Below are 16572 nucleotides of genomic sequence, written 5' to 3' on the forward strand. Positions count from 1 at the left end.
TCTCAATAGTTCCATCCTGTTTAACACATTTAGTCCAAATAAATGACATTCCTTTGGTTCTGACACTTCATATTTGTGGATTTTCATGAAAAAAGAATTTGCATTAACACAGACTTTCTTAGCGAATGCAATACTGACGCTACCACTGTAGGCCAAATCCATATTTGTTTTAATGTCAGAATAAATATTACTTCTTGTAACTCTGCTGAGCTGGAAGTTGACAAAGTATGCTATTTTTGGAATTCTCTCTGAACATCAGGTTTGTTGTACAATAACATTCATCACTGTTCATTGATATTTCTAAACTCGGTTAAATGTTCAGAGTCTGTGCTTTCCTGCTAAGCTCCTGAGAATCAGTATATTCCATACGTAGCTTCATATTAGTATTCCATTCCAGTTAATTGCACAGTTTAAATCAATTATTCAGTATGCATGGGTTATGCTAACAGCAGTTACTGTGTCATGGAATAAAACACTGCAAAGTCCCAATAAAACTGATCGGAATATTTAAAAACAAAAGAGACTACGAAACTAAAAAAAGCTGATACAAAAATTTACATACAATAAATAATATGTCACAATACAAGACTCTAAGCTACTGCGAGGAACTCATTTAAAGAATGAAAACTGTGTGCCCCAAGGAGTCTTTCAACGTAGAATTGAAAATCTTGGATTTATCAGTCACATCTGTCAGCTTGGATAGAAGCCTATAAAAATTAAACCTGGAGAGTGGTGCACAACTTTCTATACTGTAGTTAGAAAAGTGTTATCCAAGAACGTATCATTTTTCTGGCTATCGTCCATTGAAAGAATGTGACGATACCTTTTGCTTGACTCCATATTATTAACAAATACTATGAGGGACTATACACACAGGGATTGCAGAGTTAGAATTGTGAGACACTTGAACAGCAGCTTGTACAAAGTTCATGAACTGTCATAGCAGATCATTCACAATACTCTTTTCTGGACTAAGAATATTCTTTGTGAAAACACAGACTTGCCTCAGTACTTGATACCTTAGGCTCTAACAGAGTGAAAGTATACAGCGAGCCAAGCCTTTGAATGTCAGAGCTAGTGGCTGTGGAGATTATTCTTACTGTAAACACAACATTTAATTACTGCACAGTTCCTGGATGCTTCCAAGAGGGCTTTCATCTGGAATCTGTCCTAAGAATTTAAAGTGTTCAACTTCACTGATTATTTGATTATCTTGAGACAATAAAATTTCACTGCTCTGTCTTGAAGACTGTATGCACTGTGGTTTAGTGTAGTTAATCATCAGATGTTTAAGCTGATGTTATTCACTGGTCTGTTTGCTGTATCATTCACATTACATTTCATGTCTTTCACAATCACAATTGTGTCACCTGCAAATAAAATGTTGCAGCTGTGTCTAATGTTGTGGGTTGGCAGGAGAGCTAACACCGGGTATGAGAGGAAGCCGAAAGGCACACTTTTAGCTCACGCAGGCTGGTGTGAGGTCTGGAACAGGACAAGGAAATTGGACTTTAGAAAAACGGACGTAGTTGGTGGAACACTTAACTTTAATCCAGTAATGATGAGCGTCGCTCTTCACGGTACATGATTACAGTATCAATAGTAACTGGTAATGGCGCCTTGCTAGGTCATAGCAAATGACGTAGCTGAAGGCTATGCTAACTATTGTCTTGGCAAATGAGAGTGTATTTTGGCAGTGAACCATCGCTAGCAAAGTCGGTTGTACAACTGGGGCGAGTGCTAGGAAGTCTCTCTAGACCTGCCGTGTGCTCCCTGCCGCCGTTGGATAAGCAGCTGCAGCAGCAAGTCGTATACTCCTAGCTCACTCATTTGTTACATAGTTTAATTCTTAATTTCTTTGCGTGTTTTTGGTACTTGCATTGTTTAATTCATAAATTTCGGGCGTGTTATAGTATTTGAGAGTTGTAGCATCGCATTTTAGTACCTGAATAGTGTAAATTCGCGTAGTCGTCTGTCATCTGTTTTTGTTTTGAACGGCCAGTGTCGGTTGGTCACAGTCAGTGTGCTCCCTGCCGCCGTTGGATAAGCAGCTGCAACAACAAGTCGTATACTCCTAGCTCACTCATTTGTTACATAGTTTAATTCTTAATTTCTTTGCATGTTTTTGGTACTTGCATTGTTTAATTCATAAATTTCGGGCGTATTATAGTATTTGAGAGTTGTAGCATCGCGGTTTAGTACTCGAATAGTGTTAAATCGCGTAGTCTCCTTCCGCCGCCGAGCAGTGTGTCAGCAGTGCACAAGTGGCAGCATTACTGCATTTACTAGGCAATCTTGTATTTTAATAACCGTTTCAATTTTGTGTCGTTTTGTTTGCGCTCTCTGTAGATTAGTTTAGACGTTCTTTGCACAACAGTTTTTAGCATGGATAGGGACTGCAACTGCTGTGTTCGGATACAGGCTGAGTTGGCATCCCTTCGCTCCCAGCTTCAGGCAGTGTTGGCTTCGGTCACACAGCTTGAGGCTGTTGCCAATGGGCATCACTGTGGAGGTCCGGATGGGGGTTTGTCGGGGACGGCCAGCTCGTCCCACGCATCCCCCGATCGGACTACGACTGTGGTTGCCCGGGATACTGCCCGCATTAAGGCTGATCCCTCACCTGTGGTAGAGTGGGAGGTCGTCTCAAGGTGTGGCAGGGGGCGAAAGACATTCCGGAGGGCTAAACGGAAGGCCTCTCCAGTTTGTCTGACGAACTGGTTTCAGGCTCTGTCTCAGGCTGATACTGATCTTCGGCCTGACATGGCTGCTTGTCCTGTTCCAGAGGTTGCCCCTCAGTCTGCAAGATCCGGGCAGTCGCAGAGGGTGGGCTTACTGGTAGTTGGGAGCTCCAACGTCAGGCGCGTAATGGGGCCCCTTAGGGATATGGCAGCAAGGGAGGGGAAGAAAACCAAAGTGCACTCCGTGTGCATACCATGGGGAGTCATTCCAGATGTGGAAAGGGTCCTTCCGGATGCCATGAAGGGTACAGGGTGCACCCATCTGCAGGTGGTCGCTCATGTCGGCACCAATGATGTGTGTCGCTATGGATCGGAGGAAATCCTCTCTGGCTTCCGGCGGCTATCTGATTTGGTCAAGACTGCCAGTCTCGCTAGCGGGATGAAAGCAGAGCTCACCATCTGCAGCATCGTCGACAGGACTGACTGCGGACCTTTGGTACAGAGCCGAGTGGAGGGTCTGAATCAGAGGCTGAGACGGTTCTGTGACCGTGTGGGCTGCAGATTCCTCGACTTGCGCCATAGGGTGGTGGGGTTTCGGGTTCCGCTGGATAGGTCAGGAGTCCACTACACGCAACAAGCGGCTACACGGGTAGCAGGGGTTGTGTGGCGTGGGCTGGGCGGTTTTTTAGGTTAGATGGCCTTGGGCAAGTGCAGAAAGGGCAACAGCCTCAACGGGTGCGGGGCAAAGTCAGGACATGCGGGGACCAAGCAGCAATCGGTATTGTAATTGTAAAATGTCGAAGCTGCGTTGGTAAAGTACCGGAACTTCAAGCGCTGATAGAAAGCACCGAAGCTGAAATCGTTATAGGTACAGAAAGCTGGCTGAAGCCAGAGATAAATTCTGCCGAAATTTTTACAAAGGCACAGACAGTGTTTAGAAAGGATAGATTGCATGCAACCGGTGGTGGAGTGTTCATCGCTGTTAGTAGTAGTTTATCCTGTAGCGAAGTAGAAGTGGATAGTTCCTGTGAATTATTATGGGTGGAGGTTACACTCAACAACTGAGCTAGGTTAACAATTGGCTCCTTTTACCGACCCCCCGACTCAGCAGCATTAGTGGCAGAACAACTGAGAGAAAATTTGGAATACATTTCACATAAATTTTCTCAGCATGTTATGGTCTTAGGTGGAGATTTCAATTTACCAGATATAGACTGGGACACTCAGATGTTTAGGACGGGTGGTAGGGACAGAGCATAGAGTGACATTATACTGAGTGCACTATCCGAAAATTACCTCGAGCAATTAAACAGAGAACCGACTCGTGGAGGTAACATCTTGGACCTACTGATAACAAAAAGACCCGAACATTTTGACTCCGTAAGTGCAGAACAGGGAATCAGTGATCATAAGGCCGTTGCAGCATCCCTGAATATGGAAGTTAATAGGAATATAAAAAAAGGGAGGAAGGTTTATCTGTTTAGCAAGAGTAATAGAAGGCAGATTTCAGACTACCTAACAGATCAAAACGAAAATTTCTGTTCCGACACTGACAATATTGAGTGTTTATGGAAAAAGTTCAAGGCAATCGTAAAATGCGTTTTAGACAGGTACGTGCCGAGTAAAACTGTGAGGGACGGGAAAAACCCACCGTGGTACAACAACAAAGTTAGGAAACTACTGCGAAAGCAAAGAGAGCTTCACTCCAAGTTTAAACGCAGCCAAAACCTCTCAGACAAACAGAAGCTAAACGATGTCAAAGTTAGCGTAAGGAGGGCTATGCATGAAGCGTTCAGTGAATTCGAAATTAAAATACTAGGTACCGACTTGACAGAAAATCCTAGGAAGTTCTGGTCTTACGTTAAATCAGTAAGTGGCTCGAAACATCATGTCCAGACACTCCGGGATGATGATGGCATTGAAACAGAGGATGACAAGCGTAAAGCTGAAATACTAAACACCTTTTTCCAAAGCTGTTTCACAGAGGAAGGCCGCACTGCAGTTCCTTCTCTAAATCCTCGCACCAACGAAAAAATGGCTGACATCGAAATAAGTGTCCAAGGAATAGAAAAGCAACTGGAATCACTCAACAGAGGAAAGTCCACTGGACCTGACGGGATACCAATTCGATTCTAAACAGAGTACGCGAAAGAACTTGCCCCCCTTCTAACAGCCGTGTACCGCAAGTCTCTAGAGGAACAGAAGGTTCCAAATGATTGGAAAAGAGCACAGGTAGTCCCAGTCTTCAAGAAGGGTCGTCAAGCAGATGCGCAAAACTATAGACCTATATCTCTGACGTCGATCTGTTGTAGAATTTTAGAACATGTGTTTTGCTCGAGTATCATGTCGTTTTTGGAAACTCAGAATCTACTATGTAGGAATCAACATGGATTCCGGAAACAGCGATCGTGTGAAACCCAACTCGCTTTATTTGTTCATGAGACCCAGAAAATATTAGATACGGGCTCCCAGGTAGATGCTATTTTTCTTGACTTCCAGAAGGCGTTCGATACAGTTCCGCACTGTCGCCTGATAAACAAAGTAAGAGCCTACGGAATATCAGACCAGCTGTGTGGCTGGATTGAAGAGTTTTTAGCAAACAGAACACAGCATGTTGTTATCAACGGAGAGACGTCTACAGACATTAAAGTAACCTCTGGCGTGCCACAGGGGAGTGTTATGGGACCATTGATTTTCACAATATATATAAATGACCTAGTAGATAGTGTCGGAAGTTCCATGCGGCTTTTCGCGGATGATGCTGTAATATACAGAGAAGTTGCAGCATTAGAAAATTGTAGCGAAATGCAGGAAGATCTGCAGCGGATAGGCACTTGGTGCAGGGAGTGGCAACTGACCCTTAACATAGCAAATGTAATGTATTGCGAATACATAGAAAGAAGGATCCTTTATTGTATGATTATATGATAGCGGAACAAACACTGGTAGCAGTTACTTCTGTAAAATATCTGGGAGTATGCGTGCGGAACGATTTGAAGTGGAATGATCATATAAAATTAATTGTTGGTAAGGCGGGTACCAGGTTGAGATTCATTGGGAGAGTCCTTAGAAAATGTAGTCCATCAACAAAGGAGGTGGCTTACAAAACACTCGTTCGACCTATACTTGAGTATTGCTCATCAGTGTGGGATCCGTACCAGATCGGGTTGACGGAGGAGATAGAGAAGATCCAAAGAAGAGCGGCGCGTTTCGTCATAGGGTTATTTGGTAACTGTGATAGCGTTACGGAGATGTTTAACAAACTCAAGTGGCAGACTCTGCAAGAGAGGCACTCTGCATCGCGGTGTAGCTTGCTCGCCAGGTTTCGAGAGGGTGCGTTTCTAGATGAGGTATCGAATATATTGCTTCCCCCTACTTATACCTCCCGAGGAGATCACGAATGTAAAATTAGAGAGATTAGAGCACGCACAGAGGCTTTCAGACAGTCGTTCTTCCCGCGAACCATACGCGACTGGAACAGGAAAGGGAGATAATGACAGTGGCACGTAAAGTGCCCTCCGCCACACACCGTTGGGTGGCTTGTGGAGTATAAATGTAGATGTAGATGTAGATGTGGCGGCGCTCGGTCTGCAATCACTGATAGTGGCGACACGTGGGTCCGACGTATACTAACGGACCGCGGCCGATTTAAAGGCTACCACCTAGCAAGTGTGGTGTCTGGCAGTGACACCACATCTAATCTGTGACATCTTTACTTGTCTGGATTGGTCTGATGGCTATAGCGTTATTAGTTTCTCTGTGTACAGGGTGCGCTGTTGTCCTGCAGATGTATATTCAATTAATGAAGGGCCACCCCCACTTGTTGATATGTACTTTATTTAAGGATGTTTTCATGTGAAAGTGAGCCTGAGATTACTTTTTAAAATTTTATTTTTAATAACATTTATATCATGGTTTCCTGAATCTACAAAATTTAAAATTTGCATTTAGCCCCCCATCTGTGACAAAAAACATGAAAAAGTTTACTCTGTAACTCAGCAGTTATAGCAGTTCTGTCAGTTTTGGGTTGGGGTGAGGAAACCTGATAAGCACATCTAGTGATCCATAAGGCAGTGTTTAATATGTAAATGATATAAAATAATTATGTACCTCCCGTGATAGTTTTTTTGGATTGTTACCAAAATCTAAACAATATAACACTTCTTGTCATTCTTAAGTTACATTCATTGGCATAACTAGTGCCTTGATGGTTTACACTACTGTTGACTTATTATTTATTTAGAATATGAGAAAAACAATGTCAGCAGAGTACACGAGACAAGTTGCAGAAAAATCCCACAAAATACAACACCCATAAAGAAAAAGAAAGAGAACAGGATAGAAAAAGATGGATCGATATGAAGATAAGGCATTCCTTTATGAAAAAATTTTAATTGAATGTCGTAAGAAGGAAGCTGAAAGAAAAGTAGGGCTTGAAATAAAATTTGTACCAACTGAAGATGAGATGGATACCTGTTTTTCCCAGATAGGTCCATATGAAAGTGTTCAGTCCCTTAGCAAAACTGTTTCTCAGATAAAGAAAGTACTTCCTTCCAACCCTCAAAAAAATCAGCAGTCATAAAAAAGTCTTCTATGGGAAAGTCTACCTACAAAAGGTAGCAAGCAGATTTTCTTAGGTGACAAGAAAACTTCAGCTTTAAACTTACAGGTGGCAATCTGCACAAAGTACAAAACTTTTTCACAAGTGGTAAAATCAGTATCCAATTATCTGATGTGAAGGAAATTGGGCCTATTGTAGGACCAAGAAGTGAGAAAAGAGTTAGCTTGCAGAAATGTTACATACATATGACAGTAAAGGAAGCTTGTTTTCCATTTTTTAAGCAAGAATACCCAGAAAATGAAATCAAGTTTTGCGACTTACACACAGTGTGCGTTTCTCTCATCTATACAGATTCTGAGGTGAGTGATGAACAACAATATTTCATATACCCACAGTGACATAATTGTGAAGAATTTACAGGGTCAAAACAAGCTGTCAAAAAGACCTTCGCAAGAACATTTATTTTGTTGGACTTTCAAGCCTCAAGAAAGAAACTGGGCAAATAAAAGTCTGCTATGATTGCTCAGATGGCTCTTGAAGATAATTGAGAAATACAGAGTATGTGTATGAGATCTGTACTGGACGTGGTGAAGGTGATCAAAGTTGTATGTATCCTACATAGTGTGTGAACAAGTTCTTGCTCTACTCCCAAGTCCAGACGTCAAACACGTTAGAAACACCATGTATTACGAATTTCCAGGAAATATGGGTATTTTTGAAACTGAATGAGTAGTAATCAATGTAGTTTTTTAAGTGTAGATTTCTAAATTTAAATAATTAGCTACTCAGATATTTAAAGTAATATTGTATTGAAAGACTACTTACACTACACTTGTTCGTTATCTTTTAGAATACTGCTGCGTGGTGTGGGATCCTTACCAAATAGGACTGACGGAGTACGGCACTTAAATGTAATTTGCAGAGTATCCATGTAGATGTAGATCTTATTTATAGGCAACACAAACTTCCCTACCAGGTTATTTAAATAGGAAATGAGGTCTAAATATGTTAACTAGTGATTCTGCTGTAAATTAATGCAGTAAAATTAAACAATGGAAAATACAGGATGGAATCTAACAATATTGTGAAAAGGAAAGTTGCTACTCACCATATAGCGGAGATGATGAGTCACATATAGGCACAGCAAAAAGACTGTCACAAATAGCAGCTTTCAGCCAGTAAGGCCTTCTTCAGAACTAGACAGCAAACACACACACACACACACACACACAAAAATGCAACTCACACACACGACTCATTTAAAATTAATTTTAACTCTCCCACCCATTTTTTACATTATGATGTGGTATGACACTCAGAAAACTTTTGTTTCAACTGACTCTGGCTGCAGAAGCCTACGCAGTTATAATGAGCCGACAAATAAAATTTAAACATGTATGTGGTAAGTACAGAAAGAATATGTATTTTACATTTTGCAGTTTTGAGGCACTGGCGGATATCCAATGATATCATGGGGGGGGGGGGGCAAAAAAGGGGGGGGGGGTGTCATGATTATAAAAACTGTTCCCATGTATTAAAATGTTGACATTGCTTTAAAAGGAGCTTTATTTTGGCATGTTTGAAATTTCAGATTGAATGCTTTACTATACAAAGCTAAAAGTAATTTCTAGATTTAATTAAAGTATAAAACAGTCACAGTAGGTGGTGCATCCAGTCAGGTGTAAAGTCACATCTTCCAGCATGAGTGAACAAAAGAAACCGCCGTTTGTTAATGTGCACTGCTGATTGAACATCCCTGGATTTTTCAGGAGAGTGTAAATTTATATTCACATTGTGAATCTCCTTAAAGTATCCCTTCAAATTGGTGGCATATACAAATTTACTACCATGACTGTAAGGCTAGCTACATCAGATAAATGGGAAGGAATTTTAAAATGTGATACAAGGAACACACACTATTTAAAAGAAGAAGAAAAAAAAAGTAAGGAGTAAATCCACCTCCCCAGCTCACCTCACACAAAATATTCATAGCGTGCCCAGTAATGAAAATAACCTTGTAATTCAAATTAATGATATGAATATAATAGAGGGAAACATTCCACGTGGGAAAAATCTATTTAAAAAGAAAGATGATGAGACTTACCCAACAAAAGCGCTGGCAGGTCGATAGACACACAAATAAACACAAACATACACACAAAACTCTAGCTTTCGCAACCAACGGTTGCCTCATCAGGAAAGAGGGAAGGAGAAGGAAAGACAAAAGGATATGGGTTTTAAGGGAGAGGGTAAGGAGTCATTCCAATCCCGGGAGCGGAAAGACTTACCTTAGGGGGAAAAAAGGACAGGTATACACTCGCACACACACAAATATCCATCCATACATACAAGACACAAGCAGACATTTGTAAAGGCAAAGAGTTTGAGCAGAGATGTCAGTCGGGACGGAAGTATAGAGGCAAAGATGATGTTGAAAGACAGGTGAGGTATGAGCGGCGGCAGATTGAAATTAGGAATTAGCGGAGATTGAGGCCTGGCGGATAGCGAGAAGAGAGGATATGCTGAAGGGCAAGTTCCCATCTCCGGAGTTCTGACAGGTTGGTGTTAGTGGGAAGTATCCAGATAACCCGGACGGTGTAACACTGTGCCAAGATGTGCTGGCCGTGCACCAAGGCATGTTTAGCCACAGGGTGATCCTCATTACCAACAAACACTGTCTGCCTGTGTCCATTCATGCGAATGGACAGTTTGTTGCTGGTCATTCCCACATAGAACGCTTCACAGTGTAGGCAGGTCAGTTGGTAAATCACGTGGGTGCTTTCACACGTGGCTCTGCCTTTGATCGTGTACACCTTCCGGGTTACAGGACTGGAATAGGTGGTGGTGGGAGGGTGCATGGGACAGGTTTTACACCGGGGGCGGTTACAGGGGTAGGAGCCAGAGGGTAGGGAAGGTCGTTTGGGGATTTCATAGGGATGAACTAAGAGGTTACGAAGGTTAGGTGGACGGCGGAAAGACACTCTTGGTGGAGTGGGGAGGATTTCATGAAGGAGAGCCACGTGTGAAAGCACCCACGTGATTTACCAACTGACCTGCCTACACTGTGAAGCGTTCTATGTGGGAATGACCAGCAACAAACTGTCCATTCGCATGAATGGACACAGGCAGACAGTGTTTGTTGGTAATGAGGATCACCCTGTGGCTAAACATGCCTTGGTGCACGGCTAGCACATCTTGGCACAGTGTTACACCGTCCGGGTTATCTGGATACTTCCCACTAACACCAACCTGTCAGAACTCCGGAGATGGGAACTTGCCCTTCAGCATATCCTCTCTTCTCGCTATCCGCCAGGCCTCAATCTCCGCTAATTCCTAATTTCAATCTGCCGCCGCTCATACCTCACCTGTCTTTCAACATCATCTTTGCCTCTATACTTCCGTCCCGACTGACATCTCTGCTCAAACTCTTTGCCTTTACAAATGTCTGCTTGTGTCTTGTATGTATGGATGGATATTTGTGTGTGTGCGAGTGTATACCTGTCCTTTTTTCCCCCTAAGGTAAGTCTTTCCGCTCCCGGGATTGGAATGACTCCTTACCCTCTCCCTTAAAACCCATATCCTTTTGTCTTTCCTTCTCCTTCCCTCTTTCCTGACGAGGCAACCGTTGGTTGCGAAAGCTAGAGTTTTGTGTGTATGTTTGTGTTTATTTGTGTGTCTATCGACCTGCCAGCGCTTTTGTTGGGTAAGTCTCATCATCTTTCTTTTTAAATAGATTAACCTTGTAATTCTTCATACAATGAAGAAAAGATACTTTACAGAAATATATGAAGAAATTGAAATTTCCACCTACCTGAAACAGATCCAGGGAAAAGACACTAAATGAGCTGTGCACATTAAAAAACACCAGCTTCTTGGAAATATGCCACCCTGTTATTGACAACTTCCTTTACTCTCCAACTTTGTAACTGCATCTAGATGTTTGTATATATGTCCATTGCTACTGTATTAGATTTTTATTAAACAAAAAATTTACTTATAATTTTCACTGTTAAAGTATGCAGTTTTAAATTTCAAACGTGCCAGAATATAATTCCTTTTAAAGCTAAAGCATGCCAGTTCTTTTAATATATCAAATTGTACAGCATGTTATAATTGTGACATGCCCATTTTTCTTACTATATTGCTGGGCACATAACTTTTAAATCCATCAGCCTTTTACTTTTTTATTATATGACATTGCTTCAAAACAGCACAAAGCAAGATAGGTATTCTTTCTGGTCTTACACTGTACATATGTAAGCTCCATTTTCCATCTCTTATTATGTAAAATATTTGTACATCCATCGTATTATGTATTAACAATAGCAGTTCAGATCCACTTGAAAATGGCCTGGATGTGAAGACCTAAACTGCTCATTGACTGAAATAAATGTACATTTGAGCAACTGGAGCAGCTATTCATTAATATGCTACAACATTTTCACCGCTGCTGAAAATGATTACTGCACAACATTCCATTTCATCAATAGGCTGCTCTATTGTGTCTTGGCTTCTCTGGCAACATGCTATGGTACTCTGGCATAGGTATTTCTTTGTGTATTATGTCTGCAGTCATGCACCTGTAAAAAAAATTTAATGGCTTGTCATTGATACTGTGGCCCCCAGTTAACTGCATTCAAGTGAGATTGATATCTGTTCCATGTGTATTGACACTAGAGACCAGCCTTCTATTTCCTATTTCTATGAAATGAACTTATTGTCTGGCTTTTCACGTAATTCCATACTGTTCCAGCTTATGCAGTGGTATAGTGTGATCCACAAAATTCAGTGCAGTTGTTGAATCAGAGAAGATAGTGTCTTCATCTTACCATTTAGCACTGACAGTGCCATGTATGGAAAAGATTAATTTTTTTCCTTTGTTGATGCTCCTTTCCTGAAACCAAACTGCCTGTCAGCCAATAAATTATACCTACTGAGTGTGTTGTTTTTCTCTTAATGTCACCATATCAGACACCAGTGGTAGCAAGGGTACTGGCCTGCACCATTCTACATTATCTCTTACACTTTTTTATTAGATGGTTCTACTTATGAAGATATATTATATATATGATCACATATACCACATTTAGTGCATGAAAAGTAACAGTTATTATTATTCTCGAATCAGAAACATACAAATTTACAGTAGCCATACACATCAATAAATATGTACATATATAAAATAGAAAGAAACATTCCACATGGGAAAAATATATTAAAAACAGAAATTCCATGACATACCAAACGGGGAAGCGCTGATAGATAGGCACAATAAAAAACACAAAAACACACACACAAAATTTCGAGCTTTCGCAACCCCCGGTTGCTTCGTCAGGAAAGAGGGAAGGAGAGGGAAAGATGAAAGGATGTGGGTTTTAAGGGAGAGGGTAAGGAGTCATTCCAATCCCGGGAGCGGAAAGACTTACCTTGGGGGAAAAAAGGACAGGTATACACTCGCGCACACACACACACATCCATCCACACATATACAGACACAAGCAATCATATGTCTGCTTGTGTCTGTATATGTGTGGATGGATATGTGTGTGTGTGCGAGTGTATACCTGTCCTTTTTTCCCCCTAAGGTAAGTCTTTCCGCTCCCGGGATTGGAATGACTCCTTACCCTCTCCCTTAAAACCCACATCCTTTCATCTTTCCCTCTCCTTCCCTCTTTCCTGACGAAGCAACTGGGGGTTGCGAAAGCTCGAAATTTTGTGTGTGTGTTTGTGTGTTTAATATATACATAACAACTGATAACAAAATAAGGATTTTTAAAACAATAGTTAGGAGCATTATTACATATGGTTCAGAAGTGTGGACAACAAAATGGCAACTGAAATCAAAATTATTAGCCACAGAAATGGATTTCTGGAGACGTTCAGCAAGAATATCAAGACGAGAAAGAATAAGAAATGAAGTAATCAGAGACAAGATGAAATGTAAAAATTCAATTATTGATTTCATCGAGCACAAACAACTTAAATGATATGGACACATCAGACGAATGGAACAGGAAAGGCTACCAAAATGCATAATCGACTGGGTACCAATTGGAAGAAGAAAAAGGGGACGACCACCTGATACATGGAAACAGGGAGTCCAGTCAGCAATGAGGAAGAACAACATTCCTGAAGATTTATGGACAAATAGAGAAGAGTGGAGAACAATAATTAGTGACTTACTGTAATCTAGAATAGGTGCTAGAAAAATGTACTCACATTGTAAATCCAGAATAATAATAAAAAATTGTATTTATATTACATGTGCCCCAAGGTGCTTGGAGTGGCCTGCAGGAGATCAATCTTCATGCAGAATGTAGGGTACAAAAGGCACTGGAGCATGTGGCTTGTGGTTTGTTCTTGTCCACAATCACAGGGTGTATCTTCTGTTATGAAGCCCCATCTCTTCAGGTTGTCTCTGGATCGTCCAACTCCTGATCGTAATCTGTTTAAAGATTTTCACACCCGCCTTTTCAGGACCACAGTTGACCACCATATCGATGAATATAGAAGGTATATCATCACCAAAAGAAGAACTGTTACAAGAGCTGTGCAGACAAAAATAACTGAGTAGTAGTAGTAGTAGTAGTAGTAGTAGTAGTAGTAGTAGTGTTATGTATTAGCATGACAGACCAATTGTCTGTATGAGAATTACTTTATACAAACCAGCAGCCTACTGACAACATTGTTGTTCCCCCTTCAAACTTCACAAGCAACACAGCAGTTGTGAGAGTAGAACATGAACTTGTTACTTTTTTTTGCTGTGTGCCTTCCTGAGACTACTGCTTCTTTTTGCCATTCCATATTTACCATACCGTGAAATTTATGCTTGATTATAGAAAAATAGAATTCTTGTAACACAATTTTGAATGCATGATGAACAACGTGAGAGGAAATTGTTTTAGTGCCCATTAAAGCATAAAGTAATACAACAAAGTAAATGTTAGATTTATATACCTTTTAAGAAAATAACCATACATGACTGTGTAATTGACAAATAGCTATCAAAGGACATTTTGACAAAAAGTGATTTTTAGCAAACGCAAGGAAACACTAAGAAATGTTTTCGTACTGTGCCTCTCATTGGACCACAAACTAAGCATTCAGTCTGTACATTATATAATGTACCATCAGATTATTGCATGACATATATTAACTTAAGTGGAATGGTGGTTGTCACTCTGGATGTTCTACAGGACTAAGAGAAAAAGCTTGATGGGAAGAAGGGGTTTGACAGGACATACCCTGAGGCATCAAAGAATCAAAAATTTGGTAATGGACAGTCATGCTATAGTAAACAGGCAGTAGTTATGCAGAGATGAAGAGACCTGCACAGGTTAAACTGTGTGAAGAGCTGCACCAATCCAGTCTTTGAACTGAAGACCACACGAACAAACAAGAAAAACCTTAAATGAACATACATTATGCCCATTGAACTGAATTGCCACTTGCAGGTCCAGTTAAATATTATCAGATTAAAGATAAAAATGTAATTATCAAGTTCATTCCTGGGGAAGTTTTTCATGGGGAACTTTGTGAAAGACAATTAATATGCCATATCGAGCTGATTTCAGTAATGTACGTAATTCTTTGATTTCGTCATCTCGTTTACTAAGGCATTTTATATTAATAATATATATATAAGTAGCATTAATTTTATCATGGCATATTCTAATACCTGGTTTGTTTTAGCAGCATGGTACACAAGAAATCGGAGTACAGGCTACAGTTCCATGTCTTGCCCAATGACCTGAGGAAGCAAATATGGCAAGAAAATCTCAGATTCAGGTAATGAAAATAGTACTCCCAAAAGTTACACTATATATAAATCTTATTTTACAAATGCAGCAGTTTTAGTACTGTTGTAAAACAAAATCATTTATAAAATTTTCTCTCTCTCTCTCTCTCTCTCTCTCTCTCTCTCTCACTCTCTCTCTCTCTCTCTCTCTCTTTCTTTCTTTCTTTCTCTCTCTCTCTGCCTGACAAAGCACACACAAGGGGAGAAACAAACTAACTTCATTGGTTGAGAGGATAAGTGACGTTACTTCAGTGATTACAAAATCAAGTCAATGTTTCAAAGCATTTGGTAGTATGAGCACACTTATCAGTATGATGTTGCATTCCCCGCTGATGTCTGAAACCTGGACTGATTTGTTTGGGAAGAGAGTCGTTAAGCCATCATATCCTTTCCTGAGACAAGCTGGTCTACAACTGTGTTCCTTGATAGCCTGCACACTGGCATCGGGATGAAGTTGGCATCTGAGCTGGCGCCGCATGTGTTCTATGACCTACAGGTCTGGGGACCTTGTTCACCATGGAAGTACCTCAGCAGATACAGGTAGTTCGTAGAGATATGTGTGAAATGTGGGTGAGAGTTACCCTGCTAAAAAAGGCATCACCTACTGTTGCATGAGAGGTAACATATGGAGGCACAGGATGCCCATGATATATCGTTGTGGTGTCATAGTTCCCTCAATCTCTACCAGACGTGACCTGAAATCATATGCTATGGTTCCCCACACCTGCTTATCCTTACAAAAATGATAACAAATGTTGATAGGTCACTGATAACAGTCACAAGATGTTAGTTGAATTTCTTTATGTCATTTTGTGTTTCGTACAGAGCCCATCACTGTCAGAGCAAAATACAAAGGTGATGAAAAAAAATTGACAGACATGCCTTCCCAGCAATCCTCTAGCATAGACACCATGTATGCCGTCTTGAGTATGGAGCTAAAACACTAGTACAGACAAAACATTCTCAGATTACTGGCACATTCTCATATATGCTTTCAACATGTCACTCACAACTCATTCATTTATTTAAGAAAAAAAGTTACACGGTCAAGTTGTGAATTACAAAATGTGCCAGGATAAGGAGTGAATAATTTCGTGACTGTTTGCAACATACCTGTCATGGAAATGAACATAATTGTCTTGGTGTGCAGAAATCTACTGTAATATGTCTCTTTAAACAACATTCTGAGACTTATTGTTCTCTGCATATTTGTAGAGATTGTCAGCTCTCAATACATGTCAGGAGCCAATGTAGAGCTGTCTGTGCGAAAAACATGTGGTGTACCTAGATGAATACCTGCGAGTGTTGACGTTTATACTCAAATCTTATTTACAGTGATCAAGAATGCCACTTTCAAAGGGAACTGCAGGCATTTGAAGTGGAAAGGCAAGTTTGTTGGGATGACAGGAATTCATGGTATCAACATTGTTTCTCATTTGGTTGTGCTAGTGATGATGATGGCCTACATGGTGCAGCTCCATGATGCATAACCTGGTGCCATTACACAATCTTGCTGCATTCAGGGTACACATTAG

At 40.8% G+C, this 16572-nt stretch overlaps 1 protein-coding gene across 5 annotated transcripts in view; it reads left to right on the top strand.

The window, feature by feature from the left end:
- The window catches only part of LOC126188926 (uncharacterized), a 136776-nt gene that overhangs the window by 5817 nt on the left and 114387 nt on the right, over positions 1-16572 (top strand). For 4 of the 5 annotated variants that reach the window (XM_049930643.1, XM_049930642.1, XM_049930645.1 and 1 more), the window contains one exon: positions 14935-15027. In XM_049930643.1, the coding sequence (XP_049786600.1) occupies positions 14936-15027 (92 nt within the window). In that variant the 5' untranslated portion in view covers position 14935. Of the gene's footprint in view, positions 1-14931; positions 15028-16572 lie in introns of all 5 variants that reach the window. The other variant, XM_049930644.1, reaches the window with a different exon arrangement.

Source organism: Schistocerca cancellata, chromosome 5, assembly GCF_023864275.1.
Source record: "Schistocerca cancellata isolate TAMUIC-IGC-003103 chromosome 5, iqSchCanc2.1, whole genome shotgun sequence".
NCBI lineage: Eukaryota > Metazoa > Arthropoda > Insecta > Orthoptera > Acrididae > Schistocerca > Schistocerca cancellata.